Source organism: Natrix helvetica (genome assembly GCF_964273705.1).
Source record: "Natrix helvetica genome assembly, chromosome: 4".
NCBI lineage: Eukaryota > Metazoa > Chordata > Lepidosauria > Squamata > Natricidae > Natrix > Natrix helvetica.
In genome coordinates this window covers 121,139,471-121,156,974 of record NC_138550.1, presented here as the reverse complement: position 1 = coordinate 121,156,974, position 17,504 = coordinate 121,139,471, and the positions used below count along the sequence as shown (strand labels likewise).

The 17,504-nt window shown below is 42.2% G+C and overlaps 1 protein-coding gene across 1 annotated transcript in view; it reads left to right on the top strand.

The window, feature by feature from the left end:
* The first annotated feature begins 2,661 nt into the window (after positions 1 to 2,661).
* Positions 2,662 to 17,504, top strand: part of ANKRD29 (ankyrin repeat domain 29) — a 45,507-nt gene continuing 30,664 nt past the window's right edge. The window contains exons 1-3 of the mRNA XM_081950283.1: positions 2,662 to 2,826; positions 11,418 to 11,528; positions 13,868 to 13,966. Of these exons, the coding sequence (XP_081806409.1) occupies positions 2,815 to 2,826; positions 11,418 to 11,528; positions 13,868 to 13,966 (222 nt within the window). The 5' untranslated portion in view covers positions 2,662 to 2,814. The remainder of the gene's footprint in view (positions 2,827 to 11,417; positions 11,529 to 13,867; positions 13,967 to 17,504) is intronic.

The following is a 17,504-nucleotide window of genomic DNA, read 5'->3' as shown; positions in this document are numbered from 1 at the left end:
TCTCTGTTCATTTAGAATCTTTCAAGATTGTCTTAACTCAAAAAACTTACATGGGAAACTGGCACACTACAAGGCTTTCATCTTTATGAAAAAGTCCTTTCGACTCCAAACACATTCTTAGAAAGAAAGAAAAAAGATGGCTAAACCCAGTGTTTTGTTGCTGGTTTGTCTATCTGTCCAGAGAAAAAAAAAGGGGTAGTAGAGAAGACTAAAGGGAACTTCAATTCTTTGCCCTCTGGTAAATGGCTGGGTATGATTGGCTGCTTCTCCCAGAGGAACCATTTTATTATTATGTATTTTATTTGTGCCCAGAGATAATTCATTTCTGCCAAGAGAGCATTCTTTATGAGAGCGCCAGAAATAGGATCTGAAAAATGCCTATGTGCATGCCTGTCCAAAAAGGTTGCTTACCTTTAAATTAGATAATGTTTCTGAAGAAAGCTTCACCATTCTCTCTTTGATACCTCAGGACTGGGCTTCAACTCATAAACAATGCAATTTTATTTCCTACATTCTTGGTTGCTGTAGAAGTTAGGAATTGCTGAGAGTCATGAAAATATAGAAAATGGTCCATGATCTACAGGCTGTTATAAATTAGCATTTCAATGTAAGCTTTCAATTGAGGTCCTCCTTATTGTTTAGCTGCTGTTCTGAAGCAAGCACCTAATTTCGTTTAGGAAGCCACAATTTCCAACAAAAACTTTTCAAAATAGATGTCTATTCTCATGTACTTCAAGTGAAAATAAATCCACTACTTTGCAAGACAGGCAAGATAGAAAAGGAAGAAAAACTTTTCTAACTAAAATGGAAAAGCAAAATCACTAGCGGTATATTGTACAGTTCATTTTTTTCCATAGACTTAATTTTTTGATTTAAGACTTAATATTGCTTTCTGTTAAAATAATCCAAAAGAGATGGTCTAGGATCAAAAAGAAAATGTGGTTATAGAATAATTCAAGTACATCATTTTATAATAACCTTATTGTACATCTTTATATTTTATTTTACTCAGAAATTCAGATACAAAGTCATAATATGATATTTATTTAATTCTGAATAATTGGTATTGTTTTGTGACATACCATGCAATCCAATTCTGTCTATATATACTGGAAGTTAAACCCCAAGTGTTTCATGAAACCTGTTCCTTTCTGAATTGTAAAATGAATGCACGTTCTTCCAATATTATCATTTATTATTACAATATGAGCTTTCAGATAAGACTGTACCAGATGTGCTGTTTTCTGCTCATTTTAGGAACAAATTGGTACTTCTGCATTCAAAACCCATGGCCCTAAAATAATGAAATACAGTTTATTGAGCACTTTTTCCCCTCCCATCTATTTACTATTGTAAACTAGGATTTTTAGTTTTTCAAATGCAGTACATATGTAGAACTGTTTTAGAAGCAAGGTGGGAAAATTCTTGCAACTTTTTGACATGCTGATCTTTTCTTGCTGAATACCATTTAAATGCTTTTCATTACCCATCTGAAATATTTTACCACGTCTTAGCTATGTTAACATCCAAAACGTGGCGTATAAATAGCTTAAACGAAATAGAGGTAGTCCATGACTTATGGCACTTACGATTTAGTGACCGTTGAAACGGCACTGAAAAAAGTGGCTTATGACCGTTTTTCACACTTTAATGACCATTGCGGTGTTCCCATGGTCACATGATCAAAATTCAGATGCTTGGCAAGTAACTCATAACAGGTGCAGTGTCCTGGGATCACATGATTACCTTTTGTGACCTTCTGTCAAGCAAAGTCAATGGGGAAACCAGATTCACTTAACAACTGTGTTACTAATTTAACAACTGCAGTCATTCACTTAACAAATGTGGTAATAAAAGTCACATAACAAATATCAACAAATGTGGGGCAAAACTCACTCAACAAATATCTCGCTTAGCAACAGAAATTTTGGGGTCAACTATGGCTATAAGCTGAGGACTATGGGTCCTCAACTGATGACAATTGAGCCCAAAATTTATGTTGTTGAGTGAGAAATTTGTTGAGTGACTTTGTCCCATTTTGCAACTTTTCTTGCCACATTTGTTCAGTGAATCAACCGTGTTAAATAAATAACACGGTTGTTAAGTGAATCTGGATTCCCCATTGTCTTTGCTTGTCAGAAGGTCGCAAAAGGTGATCAAGTGACCCTGGGACACAGCAACTGTCATAAATATGAACCAATGGTCAAGCATCCAAATGTAGGGACGCTGCCATGGTCATAAGTGTGAAAAATGGTCGTAAGTCACTTTTATCAGTGCCGTTGTTACTTCCAACGGCCACAAAGTGAAGTATTGTAAGTCGAGGACTACCTGTACTTGTACCCCTTTAAATCACAAGTCCCCCAGCAGCCCAACATGGTTCACCCCTTTTCTGTCTTCTCTGTAGCTGCTTTTATCATCTCAGGCAGGCAGCGAGGTGGCGGCCAGGACCTGCAGCACGAAGCCCGCAGCTAAATCCTCGTCTCCCGACCTATTCACGGGAGTTTGCTAATTCAGCAACTCCCGCTTCCTCTGCGTGACAGAACAAAGCGCGGCAACCCTCGGAGGGCACCGCGATGAGCCAGCAGAGCCTGCGGCTCGCGAGGAAAAGCGGGCCTCGTGTAGCTGGTTGGCTGGCAGACAGCCGCCGCTGTTACTCAGACGCCGGCTCGGGCGTGGGGCTGCCGCTCTCTGCAGCCAGACGCTGCCCTGCTCGCCTGCCAGCCCCAGAGGGAAGCCGGGAGCAAGCGCTGCAGGGCGGCCAGACGATGCAGCTCCGCTTTTGGCGGTAGGCATGATCCCCTTAGAGAGCTCAAGATGTCTTTCAAGGTAAGTCTGCAGTCGATCTGTGCCGGGGCGATTGCTGCTGCTGCTGCTGATCTGCCGCTAACGTTGCAGTCAACCGCCGGGGCAGGCCTGGTTGCAGCGGCTGCCTCTTGCCGTTAGCCCGGGTTGCAGAAGAGCAGAAGGAAACCGGCCGGGGCAGAAACCGACTGCTCCAGAAAAGCGATCTTTGGCGTGTCACCGCTCGCCGCCGGCGATGGAGCCAAGCGCTGAAAGGTGAAGCGTGGTGCGACTGGGGCGAGTCCTTCGTGTCTGCATTCATCTTAGGCGCGTGGGGTTGTCAGTAGCTGGAAAATGAGCCCGGTCAAGAAGTCATCGTGTCCCCCCACCTCCCCCGTCTCAGTTATAAGGGAGACGGCCGGGTTCGCATTCAAAGGACACGGGAAAAGACTTATATCTCCCAAATTGATACTGAAAGTGGTGCAAAGCCTCCAGCCATTGAGAACTGTCAGAGCAGCGTTCTGGGTGGGGTCTTACATAAATTATTTATTTACATTGATTGGCCGCCCAATGGAGTTTAAGGGGTAGGTCTGAGGGGGGCTGTAAAGGGGAAACCCTGGTAGGCCTGAATTTTATATCATCAACAACAACAATGATATTTCCATAGGCAGCCTTGGGACCCCCAAAAGCAACTCATCAGATTTTTTTTTAAAAAAATTATCATATTGGTTATTAAAATACATATTAAAACAAATTAACTAGATGCCATTTTTTTGCTGAAACAAATTGGCTATAACCCAATTTGGGGGGGGGGGGGAAAGCACCACACAGGGCAGGGTTGCTCTGCCTCTTAAGGTTTTTTTTCAGTAGGTTGCAAGCCACCATCAGAAAGGCCTTTTCCACATCCTTCTGATCCATTTCTCCACATGGCAACTTTACCATCACAAGCTACTTTAAACTAGACTGGCTTCCTGTACTGAAAGATAAATAAAGATGTATAAAGTTATTGACAAATCTCCCCCCCCCCCCATGTCAGGAAGAGACCTACACCGGTATCTCAAAATAAAAGCTTTTCCTGTTAATTTATTATTTATTTATTTATTAATTCAATTTATAGGCCGCGCCCTCTCCACAAAGGACTCGGGGCGGCGTACAACTCAATACAAATAAATGACAAGGAGGAGGTAATCAAAACATTGTACAATTCATAAATAAATAATCATAAGTTAAAAACAGCACAACAAAATTTAAAACAATTTAAAATACCCAAAAAATCAATTAGTTTAGATTTAAAATTGTCCAGGGGGGATTAGAAAATGTAGTTGTAATTCAAGACAGGCCAGCTAGTTGGAACAGGTGGGTCTTGAGTTTCGTGCGGAAGGAGCGGAGATCGGTAGTTGTCCTAATGTCGGGGGGGGGGAGGTCATTCCAGAGGGCTGGGCCAGAGAAGGCCCTTCCCCTCGGCGCCGCCCTCTGGCATTGCTTAGTGGACGGCACCTGGAGGAGTCCCTCTCTGTGAGAGCGAAATAATATAGTAGACCCCCTTCATACTGGGAAAGAGATTGTGCTGGGATAGGTTGAGAGAATTTAATGAGGGATTTATATGTTGGAAGTTTAACGTTGGGGCCAGGTTTTTCATTTTTACTGTTTTAATAGCCTTAATATGGTTTTCTATTGTTTTATAATTGATACTATTTTAATTGTTGATTGGAAGCTGTCCAGAGTTCAATGCAAGATGGGCAGCTGTATACATTTTTTTAAAAAAATACATTTTTATAGCATCAGGAGGTTCAAGTTGCATAAGGAAATCATTTATTTTTATCTCACCTTGTTTTTATAAAATAATTCAAATTCATACCCCTTCTTCCTGTTTTTTCTCACAACTCTGTGAGGGCTGAGAGAAAGTGACTGGCCCAAAGTCACCCAGTTAACTTACATGCCTAACATGCTACCGTGTTTCCCCGAAAATAAGACGGGGTCTTATTTTCTTTTGACCCCTGAAATAAGCGCTTGGCCTTATTTTCCAAGAGGCCTTATTGCTTTTGAGGTGCAGGAGGTGGCGAGCCAGATCACCTCATGGCTGCTGCTATGTTGCAATATTTTCAGGGGGGGGCTTATTTTCAGGGAAACAGGGTAGAATTCACAGTCTTCTGGTTTCTAGCCTGGTGCATTAACTCCTAAATTCAAACTAATCCCTGTGCTTTCCCAAAGAATTAGTTCTTGTTCCTCCATCTTTCCTACCAATCTTCTGCCACCTGGATTATAAAATTATTTTCTTTAGACAGCATGGATTTCTCAGTGTTTGAGGAAAGTATTAAGATAATATTGTATTCTGGTTTTGGAATATGTTTTTAAGCACAATGGTCATGCAGGCTCATGCAGCATCAGTTTATGGTACGGTATTGTTTCCTTGGTAATAATCTCCAGAGAGACCTCTATGAGCGTCTTCCTTACATGGGAAACACTTGATGGAAAAACATTTCTCCTATGGTAGGTATGTAGCCAACATTCTGTATCTATCTCGTAGAAAAGTCTTCCTACTGACCAGATTCTATGGTCTGGCCTCCTTGTTCATGGAAGAAGATTTAATAACCACTGTATAAGAGCATTACCTGAGAGACCTGAATGAATGAGAACTCCATGGCCATTATCTGACAGAGAAAATAGATACTGATTCACAGTGGATTTCCTCATCTGCACTGCTCTTTTTATTTGGCCTAGTTAACAGATCTTTCTAATAGCCATGATAACTTGAAAAGGAAGAATGACTATATTTTTTCTGGATAATCAAATGTGCCAGATATTTAGTTTTATGTATGTATGTATGTATGTATGTATGTATGTATGTATGTATGTCAGGTGCTTTGACATAACACTTAATCATTTCCTTGGCTCAGTTGATAAGGGAGGAGAACTTGTGGCTTAGTGGCTAATACAACTACCTAACATGCAAAAACAGCCCAGGTTCGAATCCGAGTAAGGGTATGGCTAGCTGATGAGAGCTAAATAGCTTGAAATAGATCTATACTAGTCTCCCTTTATTTATTTATCAGCACAAATGCAACACACACACACACACACACATACATACCACACACACACACACATACATACATACATACTCTTGGTCTTTGATTACACACATACACACACACACACACACAGTCTTTGATTATGGATAATAATGATGATATGGAATGAAATTTCTTTTCAAGTGAAGGGAAGTTGATTGGTAGTGGGAGACCAGGATCTCAGAAAACTTTCCCATTACCTCAGTGGTGGGATACGACCAGAACATCCCGGTATGGGTGTACTGGTGGCTGCTGGGAGCACCAGGTACCGTTCCGGTACTGTGCTCCAGAGGGCCCACCTGCCCGCCCGCTCTCCTTACCTGTATTTGAGCCGATCAGGGCTTTCGTGCACGTGCATGGAATGTATAGTACCTGCGCAACACTCCTTTGAGCAGCTGGAGCATTGTGGGCAGTAAGTATGCATGCGCGCTCTGCGCGGGTGCTGTGTATGTGCATGTGGTGGATGCCAGCCTCCGTTGCGCCGTACCGGTTGCAACGGGATCCGGAACCCACCACTGCATTACCTGTTATTTGATTCTTAAAACAGGTGTTTGTGTTGAGGGTTAAATTCAAGTTCTCTTGAATGCAGACAAGGCAGAAATATGTAATAAATAGTTAATCCTCATTTATGACCTCAATTGAGCCCCAACAGTTCTGTTGCTAAGTGAGGCAATTGTTAAGTGGATTTTGCAGCCTTTCTTGCCGTAGTTGTTAAGGGAATCAACCATGATAACTTAGTAACACAGTTATTAAGAGAATCTGGCTTCCCCACCAATGTTCCCTCTAATTTTTTTTCAATATGAGCAGAAAAGTATAGTGTTTGAGCGGCACATTTTCATGCCTGAGCACCTGAATTTTTTTCACAGATGTCACCTAAGACAACAACGAAATCAGCATTATTTGAAACTCAAAGTTATGTTTCTTCAAGGTACCCGCTTAATTCAAAGTGTTATATAATATCAGTATCACTTAACAGTGCTCCTGCTTAGCAACCAAAATGTTGGCTCAGAAACTCTGGCATTTGAAGCACGCAAGTCAAGTTACAAGACCCTTGCACCCCTAATCCTTTAGGGAAAAAAAACCCAGGGGTCTTCAAACCTGACAGCTTTAAGACTTGTGGACTTCAACTCCCAGAATTCCTCCTCCAGTCATGTTGGCTCAGAAACTCTGGCATTTGAAGTGTGCAAGTCTCAAAGCTGTAAAGTTACAAGAACTTTGCACCCCTAACCCTTTAGAAAAAAAGACCCCAGGGGTGTTCAAACTTGACAGCTTTTAAGACTTGTGGACTTCATTTCCCAGAATTCCTCCTCCAGTCCTGTTGGCTCAGGAACTCTGGCATTTGAAGCATGCAAGTCTTAAAGCTGTCAAGTTACAAGACCCTTCCACCCCTAGAAAAAAAACGCAGAGGTCTTCAAACCTGACAGCTTTAAGACTTGTGGACTTCAACTCCCAGAATTCCTCCACCAGTCATGTTGCAGCGACGTCATCTGCGTGGATCTGCTCCATCTTTGCTTTCTTCATCGTGGGCAGGGCTGCTGCTGAAGACGCCGACGAGCTGCCACCAGAATAACTGCTGCTACCTCCTCCTCCTCCAACAGCACCACCAGATTTGCATCTGAGCTCAGCGCCGCGTTACCCCTGCCCCCCCTCCTCCTCCGCCATGCTTTTCAGGAGCCATGAGGCTTTTTTTCCCCCTGCTCTCCCCCCTACCTTCCTACTGGCTCCTGCAGCCTCATGGCTCCTCAAAAGCACGGCAGAGGAGGAGGAGGGGGCAGGGGTAACGCGGCGCTGAGCTCAGGTGCTCCGAGCGGAGGGGAGGCGGCGCTGCCATGCGCGGGGATGCCGGCTGGAGCTTTGCCGGCTTTAAATCAGCCGCAGCGCCGGGCGCCAAATCCGGCAGCACTGTTAGAGGAGGAGGAGGAGGTGGCTGTCAGCAGTTATTCCGGTGGCGGCGGGGGTTTTGGGGCTTCACAACTACCCTCAGTCGCCCCGTGCTCATCAAAGCAAGTCCGGGGAAGTCCTTTGTGGGCAGCCCGTTCTAGCTACCTGCAAAGGACCTCCCCAGCTTCCGGAGCCTGTGGCAATAGAAATCACTGCGCGGCAGTTGAAAACTGCTGCGCGGTGTTTTCTTGCCATGTGCGCGCCCGTGCAGCTGCGCACCTTAGAGAGAACATTGTTCCCCACTGACTGCTTGACACAAGGTTGCAAAAGGTGATCACATAATCCCAGGACATTGCAACCATCATAAATATGAGTCAGTTGCCAAGGACCTGAATTTTGATTACGTGATCATGGGAATGGTCATAAGTGTGAAAAATGGTCACAAGTCACACTTTTCAGTTCTGTTGTAACTTCGAATAATCACTAAATGAACTGTTGTAAATTGAGAGCTACCTGTAACATTCTAGATGTCATGAATTTGCTTATCGCATTTAATATAAAGGTAGTCCTCAACTTACAATCATTCATTTAGTGACCATTCAAAGTTACAACCGCACTGAAAAAAGTAACTCATTAGTGGTCCCTGCACTTATCAGCACCATGGCATCCCCATGGTCATGTGATCAAAATTTGGGTGTTTTGCAACTGGCATGTATTTACAATGGTTGCAGAGTCCCCGAATCACCTGCTCATCAGCCAGCTTCCAATAACCAAAATCAAGGAACAAAATGGATTTGCTCAATGACTGCATGATTCACTTAATAGTAACAGTGATTTGCTTCACAGCCATAGCAAAATTGGGTTAAGAACCCTGTTGCTTAGCAATGAAAATCTCAGTTTTGGTTGCAAGTCGAGGATTACTTTGTTTCTGATTGCTTTTATTGTTTGTTTGTTTTGTTTTTATTGGATTTATATGCCGCCCTTCTCCCAAAGGACTCAGGATGGCGTACAACATTAAAAAACACGCATCCCAAAAGTTAAAAAGAAATTAAATACATATCAAAAAAAAAAACGAATTTATACGACAATACATTTAAAAATGAGTTAAAATTAACAGGCCAGGCCGGCTTGCTGGAAAAGCCAACTTTTTAGGGCGTGTCGGAAGGACCGGAGGTCAGGGATTATGCGAAGCTCTGGGGGCAGCTCATTCCAGAAGGAAGGCGCTCCCACAGAGAAGGCTCTCCCCCTGGGGGTCACCAGCCGACACTGTCTGGCCAACGGCACCCTGAGGAGGCCAACTCTGTGGGATCGTACTGGACAGTGGGAGGCTACTGGTGGCAGTATGTGGTCTCGCAGGTACCTTGGGCCTAAGCCATGGAGCGCTTTAAAGGTCATAATTAATACCTTGAATCGCACCCAGAAAACAACCGGCAACCAGCACAGGCCGCCTAAAAGGGGTGTAACATGGGAGCACCTAGGTACCCCCATGACAACCTAACATAATTCCTAATTCAGGAAAGCACTAGAGACCCTATGGTGGATTATCATTCAGGAATAGGGTGATTAATGCTACCCTTTATAGTCCAGTGCATATTTACTTGAGAATAACCCCGTTGAATTTAAATGGGGCTTACATAGGTTGCAGTATTAATATAACCCACTATGTTTTTTGGTTGATGTTAGTAAAGGACTTTATCAGAAAGGAATGAAGGGGCATTGCATTAGCATGCCCCAATTCAATCCATATATTTACACCTCCATGAATGCAAATAGCACCTGGAAGCATGGCTCTTTACTTGTAGGATAGGGTTTTCTATTCTCAGCTCTATAATAAAAGAGCTGTCCTTTTGAAAAGTATTTATTCATTGCATAGGGCACCTTTTTCTAAGGTGTGCCAAAATTGTGCATGCATGCCCACCCACCTGCGCATTCATGCACGACTCCCGCACATGTGTGTGTGACCCCCTGTGCATGCACATGAGACCCCCGTGCAGGGGGGAGTTTTCACCCTCCCCAGGCTCTGGAGGCTTTCCTGAAGCCTGGGGAGGGCAAAAATGGCCTCCCCCCCATCCCTCTGGAAGGCCGAAAATCAGCTGGCCGGCATGCGCATGCATGTTGGAGCTGGCAAATATGCCATAGATTCGCCATCACGGGCATAGAGGTTACTAAGCAGGATCTCTTCTTCCCCTTTTTTTTGTTTGTCATTGAATCCTGCCTGAAAAAATGCTGCTGTTCCAATAAACAGATATTTCTGATAAATTGTCAACTACCCATGTTTTCCCCAAAATAAGGCCCTGTTTTATATTTTTTTGCCACCAAAAAAGGCAGCAGGTCATATTTTTTGGGGAGGGATATCATCCATTGACTCACCTCACTTGCGCCCATCGCCCCCAGCTTCCTTTTCACTGTCCGAGGCCTTCAGGAACTTCTTCTGCAGCTGACAAGGCTTTCCTGAAGGTCTCTGCAGCCGATAACCTCCTGATCGATCGAGAGCTCTGTTATCGGTTGCAGAGGCCTTCAGGAAAGCCTTGCCAACTGCAGAAGAAATGGGCCAGTAAACCAAGTGTCAGGATGTGTGAGGCTTGGCTTCATCTGTAAGTAAGTAGGGCAGCCCCACTCTCCCCCCATCCACCTCCTAGCTTAATTTTTACCCATGTACTCTGGAATGGGTTTTTTTTTAAAAATAGGCCTTATTTTGGGGATAGGGTTTATATTGGGTGCATGTGTAAAAATCAAGCTAGGGTTTATTTTTGGGGTAGGTTGTATTTTCAGGGGAACATGGTATATATTTTGTATTATGTTACAAGATAGAATTTTAACTACATAAAAAAATGCTGGATTTCTCATGCTGTTCCCATAAATTTACACAAATGTTTTATCATAATCCAGGGTTGTCCAAACTTGGGAACTTTAAGACTTGTGGACTTCAACTCCCAGAATTCCCCAGCCAGCCAGGCTGGCTGGGGAATTCTGGGAGTTGAAGTCCACAAGTCTTAAAGTTCCCAAGTTTGGACACCCCTGTCATAATCTCTCAAAACAGTGTATATTTGTTTCCTGGAGATTTGAAGGTAACAAATATCTGAACACACAGTTATAACACACTATACCAAACCTGCAGGAGAGACAGGCAAATCCTCAGGGAATAATGAAGTCAGCAAATAAATTTTGTGCATTTGTGTATCACACCTAGTTCCGGTGTAAAATTAGTCTGCCAGTGGGGATTAGCCACAGTCTGCAGCAGTTATGCTTCTAATCTCTTTATCCCACGGACAACTCCAGCTCTCATTAACTTCTGGTTGCATGGCAATGTGTTCTTCTAGACTAATAGTCTCCCATTACTTATTGTGCATAGGATAACTACATATGTGTTCTTTGGGCTGCTTGTTTAATAATGATCCCTTAAAATTCCAATGCATTTATTGAACTATTGAACAACTACTTTACACTTTTAAAGATAAAGAACACTGAAAACAACAAAAAAGGATGTACAATGTGCCCCAGATGGACAATATTCTCCTTCCATAGATTAAAAGAAAAAATAATGTTGCTAGATTGCTGTAGTGTCTTGATCTTTGATTTGGGGGTAAACGTTTATCAGTAAAATATTCAAGACACCCACCTGCTTGTATGCAATATAATGAAACAGGTTTTAATTATTTTTGTTATATTTGGATTTATTAACAGAAGGAGACGCCACTTGCAAATGCTGCATTCTGGGCTGCAAGGAAAGGAAACTTGGCACTTCTTCAGCTGTTGTTGAATAGTGGGCGTGTCGACGTGGACTGCAAAGATAGTGTAAAGGCTTTCTCCATGGAAAAAAACATGATTTGAATCTGTTTTCATAATATACTGTGATAGGAAAGACACAATACTGAGGAATGTATTAATTTTAGCTTCTAACTTTTGCTTAAAAGGAATTGCCAAAGAATTTTAACTGCAGTTCCATGCTTGGAACTTTCCATGTTTTTCTCTTCCTTAAAGAGAATATCACTCTTTCCCCACATCACTGACTTACTGTTAACAATTGGGATGGGGTGGGTTTGAGGGGGAATTCCAGAATCAAAGAGTGCTATTTGAATGGAGACTGTGACACAGAGAACAGGATTCAAAAGTGCTAATGGGTGCTAATTAATGACCTATAGCCTTAATTTGTATGTTCTTGCATGATTGCTTCTCCGAAAAATTTGAACATTTTCTGCCAGATGATTTGAAATATTATGCCTCTGACAGGTGGTTATTGATATAACCATTTGTTTAGCAACTGTTGGAAGATACATCAGTGGTGAAAAAAAATCCAGGATTCAGAAAGGCATTTGGAGCAATATAAAGTAATTCCTTATAGTGGCAATTGGGACTAGAATTCCCATTGCTATGCAATGCGATCATAAACTGTGATAGCATTGTTTAGTCATGGCAGTCTCTGCAGTCTGGCTGCCATCAATAACTGAATCACCTGGACATTAAGCAACTACTGCTGACTTCATAACCAAAGTCAATGGAGAAACTGGTAGGAAGTTGCATGTCCTAAGCTGAAAGGCAGATAAGTGATTGTGCTGGGTGTGGGGGAGGTGGAGGAAGGAAGGGAATAGGTGTGTGAAGCTGCAGTGGGGTGTGCTAGAGGTGCTGCATGGATTGGGAGCATGCAAGGGAGAGTGCGAGAGGTGCTGCATGGGTTGGGGAGGGGGCATAGACATGTGTAACTGATCAGGATGACACAAGCACAGAGGAGCTGGAGGAGGGTGCACAGGTGGGGAAGACTTAGATCAGCAACTTGCAGCTTTCCTACTGGCTTCCCCATTGACTTTCTGAGGAAGGTCAAATTTTCTGGGGAAAATGGAAGGTCAAAGAGCATCACAAATGTGGAAGCATATATGCAATAAATAAAAAATAAATTATATAGAATGTAGAGTCCTTGGTGTTAACTATTATTACCCATAGTAGTTAACGATGCTAGTAAGGAATGGGGTTGGCTTTCCATTTATATTGTAGTGGCTTGCCCTGTCAGTATTGATGGGAATGTAGCATATTAATCAAGTAAAGTCCTCAAAAACATCCTAATTAAACCAAATGACCCAACAGCCCCCGAAGAGAAAAAGGAGTCACCTACAACCTACAGTGTTGTTAGATATTAGCATATATCGTAGTAAGTCTCCCCTCTGGTCCGCTGCTACAGCGGGAAACAGGTATCGCTCTGATTGGTCGAGGGGCGTACCCGATCCCTATAAAAGGGGAACCCTCCGACCACAGAGCAAGCTGGATCACTACTACTACTAATAAAGAGCTGTTAAGTCACTTCGTGTCCGCAGTCTGTCTCTCGTTGCCCTGATCTAACAAGTGTAAAGACTGAAACAGACACTGCTTAGGACAAACAGGCAGAAGACTAGCAGAATGCATCTATGAATACCAACTGGTAGTCAGAAGACATGACGAAAACTCTTTAATTTCACAACATATGGAAAACGTAACCACAGTTTCAACTGGAAACATGACGATTTTAGATCAAACCAAGTTCCAAAGTGCTAGAGAACTCCTGGAAGCCTGGCATCTGACAAATTGGCCATCAATGGACACATAGATATAAACAACATCTACATACTGTGCAAAAAGGACAATCTACAAGTCAAAACAGGAACAAAAAGACCAAAACACCTCTCCATCAGCACTCAACACCTGGATGAGCAAAGGTTAACATCAAGATTAACATCAATCAAGAAATAAACCATACTTCAATCAAGGAACTACCAAACAAATTAGCAATAAACAGTCCAACCAAAGATACAAAAAGTCTGACAGGGCAAGCTACTAGAATATAAATTGATGCAAATCCCATTTCTTACTAGCACTGATGATGTTACCTAGTTTGGGTAATGAAACACCTGCAAAAAAACAACCAAGCTCCGAGAACACCAAGGACCCTTAATTTCAACCAAATATTCTCTACAAATATTCTCTTTTATTCAGATATTGAATGTTTGTTCTTGTCTATAAGCATATTAGCCTAGACTTCAACAATGTAAAATAGAGTTGCCAAAAATATTTTGTCTTTAATTTGAGCCTGAAGCTGCAGAGAAAATAAAAACAGGCTCCAGTTTATTTACATATTTAAGTTATTTACTATATTGCTTTGTGCCCAGCTTGGTTCAACAGCCCTTATGGTAGCATCATACTATGGCCACAAAGAATGTGTGCGAGAACTGGTGCTGCAAGGAGCTGATATTAATCTTCAAAGAGAGGTATGTTAACTTCTGTATTTAAAAAAGAGATATTGGTTTAATTAAAAAATCAGCAACCTATTGCATATTTCAAACACCTGCTATAGACATTAAGGATAATTTATTATTTTAAAAATATTATTACTTTTGTATACCGTTAATTATTGTAATCTCACAAATGCTATCCCATGATCTCAGTAATCAGAGATTCTTTGATGTAGCAAGGTTTCCACTTGTGGAATGAAAGGAAAACCAATTTGTTTGCTCTACAGATACCTTTTCCACACTCCTCCTGCATCAGGATATTAGGAGCATCTTCAGGACAGGGGGAAATATGTTCCTCCCCCGTTCCAGATTCAAAAAACCTATAAAAAAGCTGAGAGATTTCATAAGATGCAATCTAATTACTGCACAGATTAACAAATTTCATTATGGTTTGTATCAGTGGTGGGTTCAATTTTTTTTAGAACCTATTCTGTGGGTGTGGCCTATTTTGTGGGTGTTGTTTGGCAGTCATGTGACCGGGCGGGTATGGCCAACTTGACATCACTCATGCACACTCAGTCACATGACCACACAAACCCCCAAGCCATGTGGCAAAAATTTTGGGACTCCTATGAGTGGGGGGGAAGAGAGGGGAAAACCTCCCAAAAATAGACAATTGGAGGATTAAGGACCGAAATTAGGGAGATCGGAGAAGGCAGGACAGAGAGGAATCCAGTAGAAAGCTATCACACGCTGGGGAAAGAACCTTGGCAAGACAGAGGGGAATCCAGTAGAAAGCTATCGCACATTGGGGAAAGAACTTTGGGAGATTGGAGGACAGAGGGGAATCCAGGAGAAAACTGAGCTTGCCGCTGCTGTCTGGTGGATTGTGCCGCTGGACCTCTCCATGCTTCTCAGTTCACCACCTCCACTCCCAGGTATTGGACTTGACACCGAATTGGGCTAGCATAGTGTGGATGGGCGGGTGGGGGGAGCGAGCGAACGAGCGACAGGGCCAGGGCAGGCGTTCTGGAAGTTACTTCTGGGTCCACCAGTCGAACCTCCTCTCACCGGATCGGTAACTTTCACCATCCAGTTCTCCCGAGCCGGGGCGAACTGGCAGAAACCCACCACTGGTTTGTATAGATAAAAGACAAAAGGTCTGAAAAGAATAGGAGTTTTACTACTAATGATATCTTTGACAAAACATGGTGGATTTGATGGTCTGGATTTTCTTGGATTTCAGGCACTTGCTGTTAGGATTCTATAAAGTCAAGGGAGATGACCTGCTACTGAACAAGAGGCACATTTTCCTAAGAGTAGGGTTTCTAATAATCCTCTTTCAATTCTCAATTTTCTATGATCTTTTAAGTCCTTGCGTGAGTTGGGTTAAAGGATGTAGTGATAAGGAAATCATTACTGTATTTTAATGAACCTTGTTCAGAGGTGGAGTTTTCACTACATTTGTGTACTTCTAACACATTACAAGAAAGCTTTTTTTATTAATCTGATTGCCTCCTGTTTCTCAGCAATGCTCCTTTGTCCTCTGTGAAATAACATATCTACATAAATGATTTATATAGCTGCCCAATTCACAATAGGTGAACAGCTTCTTCTCATTGCCTGGCATTATTGGTGATAGGATGCATCAAGCTAGCATCTGTCCCAGGGCTTTTAAAGGCAAAGATGCCATATGAGAAGAAATAATGGCATCCTGAATGATTGGCTAACAGCTCTTGTTACTTTCTGCTGTGACTAAAATCTTATGCCCAGAACGTTTTTGCCTGCAATGGACATAGTTGATTGGTACAATATGCTTGATGTGATTACTGCGGATACATAAATTCAGAGAACTGTTTATCATCGATAACTATCACATTTGACAGGAAGTAAGCACAAGGCAGAAATTGTGAGAAACAAGAGGATGTAATTGATTGGCACATGAAACTCACTGGTGGGTAAAATGTTTTTGGCAAGCAAAAAAGGAATGAGAGTGTAGATGATCTTCAGTAATGAATTCTGTTTATGCTTACATGTAGTCTGTTAAGACTTTATTTTCTTGAAAATGTTAAACATGATAATGGTCTTAGCTTACCACGAGCTTTTCCCATTATCAATAGAGCTGGTCTACAAATCTAACAGTAGATGTGAATGTTGGATACATATTAGAATTTCATTAATCCTATAACAATGCATGGATGAGACAAAACAAATTCAGGCTAAGCCCTACAACACTGACCTGCTCATTGGCAGTAAATATTGAAGCATTCTTTTAACATTAGCCCTGATATATTCTCTTGATGGGCTAGTGCTTGTCTTGAAGGGGTTGGTGTATGACAGACCCATGGTTTCTGATGAAACAGTGGGTCTTTTCTCAGATTTGACTGCTGTGCCAGATTTGGCATTTTGAGTCATTCTCCCAAAGCAACCCATATGCAGCACATTGCAGAAGGATCACCATGTGGTTATTTGGGCATGAATTACTGCCCCCAGAACAGTAGGGGACAGTTCTCATTCAGGTGTTCTGAGGACAGTAATTCATGCCCAAATAACCAGCGATCCTTTTGCAATGTGCTGTATATGGGTAGTTCCAATATGGTGGAAAGGCTCTTGACAAGGCAACCTTATCAGTGTAAAATGACATCTATCCTGATGTTGTAGCACTGGCTGCCACCTGGTTTCCAGGTCAAATTCAAAGTGCTATTTATTCCTTTTAATGCTGTAGTAATATAAAAACCTAGAGAAGCCTGTTCAGAGTTCACTCAACAAGATTTGTGGTACACAGAACCCTTTGAATGAAGTCCAAAAAAACGATCATCCGCATACTTGAGGGAAACCCGATAGGTGGACAGAAAGGCCAAATACTGTCTAAATATCTGGCTAAATGTGCAACCAACCATAACAGCAATGTAACCTCTATTTGCAGGAAGTGGGAGTAGAGATGAATATTTCAGCTTTGTCTCTTTCTCACGGTGCCATTCTTGTTCTCCCTGCTGTTTGCAACAAGGATCTCTGCATGGGATTTAGCAGCCAACTTTTCTAGAGCTTTACCTGGACAGCTTCTATGTATTTTCTGTTTCAGTTTGCCTGATTGGTTCCTTACTTGCTATCCAAATGAAACCTCCTGCTGTAGGGACAAAAGGAGCTCTCAAACTAAGGATGGACTTTACACTCCTGGGTAGAAAAGAGCCATAAAAGGATTTTTTTAAAATCAGGAGATTCCAGAATGGTTATGATTGTTGATAAGAAATAATGGGAATGAGAAAAGCCAATGCCATGGAAAAGGGGAATAAAATTAGGGTTACCAGTCTATACCAGTAAAGTTGTAAATAATGAAGAAAAAGTTATCTATATGGAGTTGACAAGGATGGAGGCTGGGGAAATGGCCAAAGTTAACAGTGTTCCTAATCCTAACTTCTTAGAGTTCCTGAGATATGGATAGCATATAAATGTAATTTATGAACATGCTTTTCTGATACATGAAGGAAACCTCCTGGAATCTTCAAAAGAAAAAAATGGTGGGAATGAATGTCTTGACTTAGGAATGGTTGCTAGTGAAGACATTTGGTTCAGC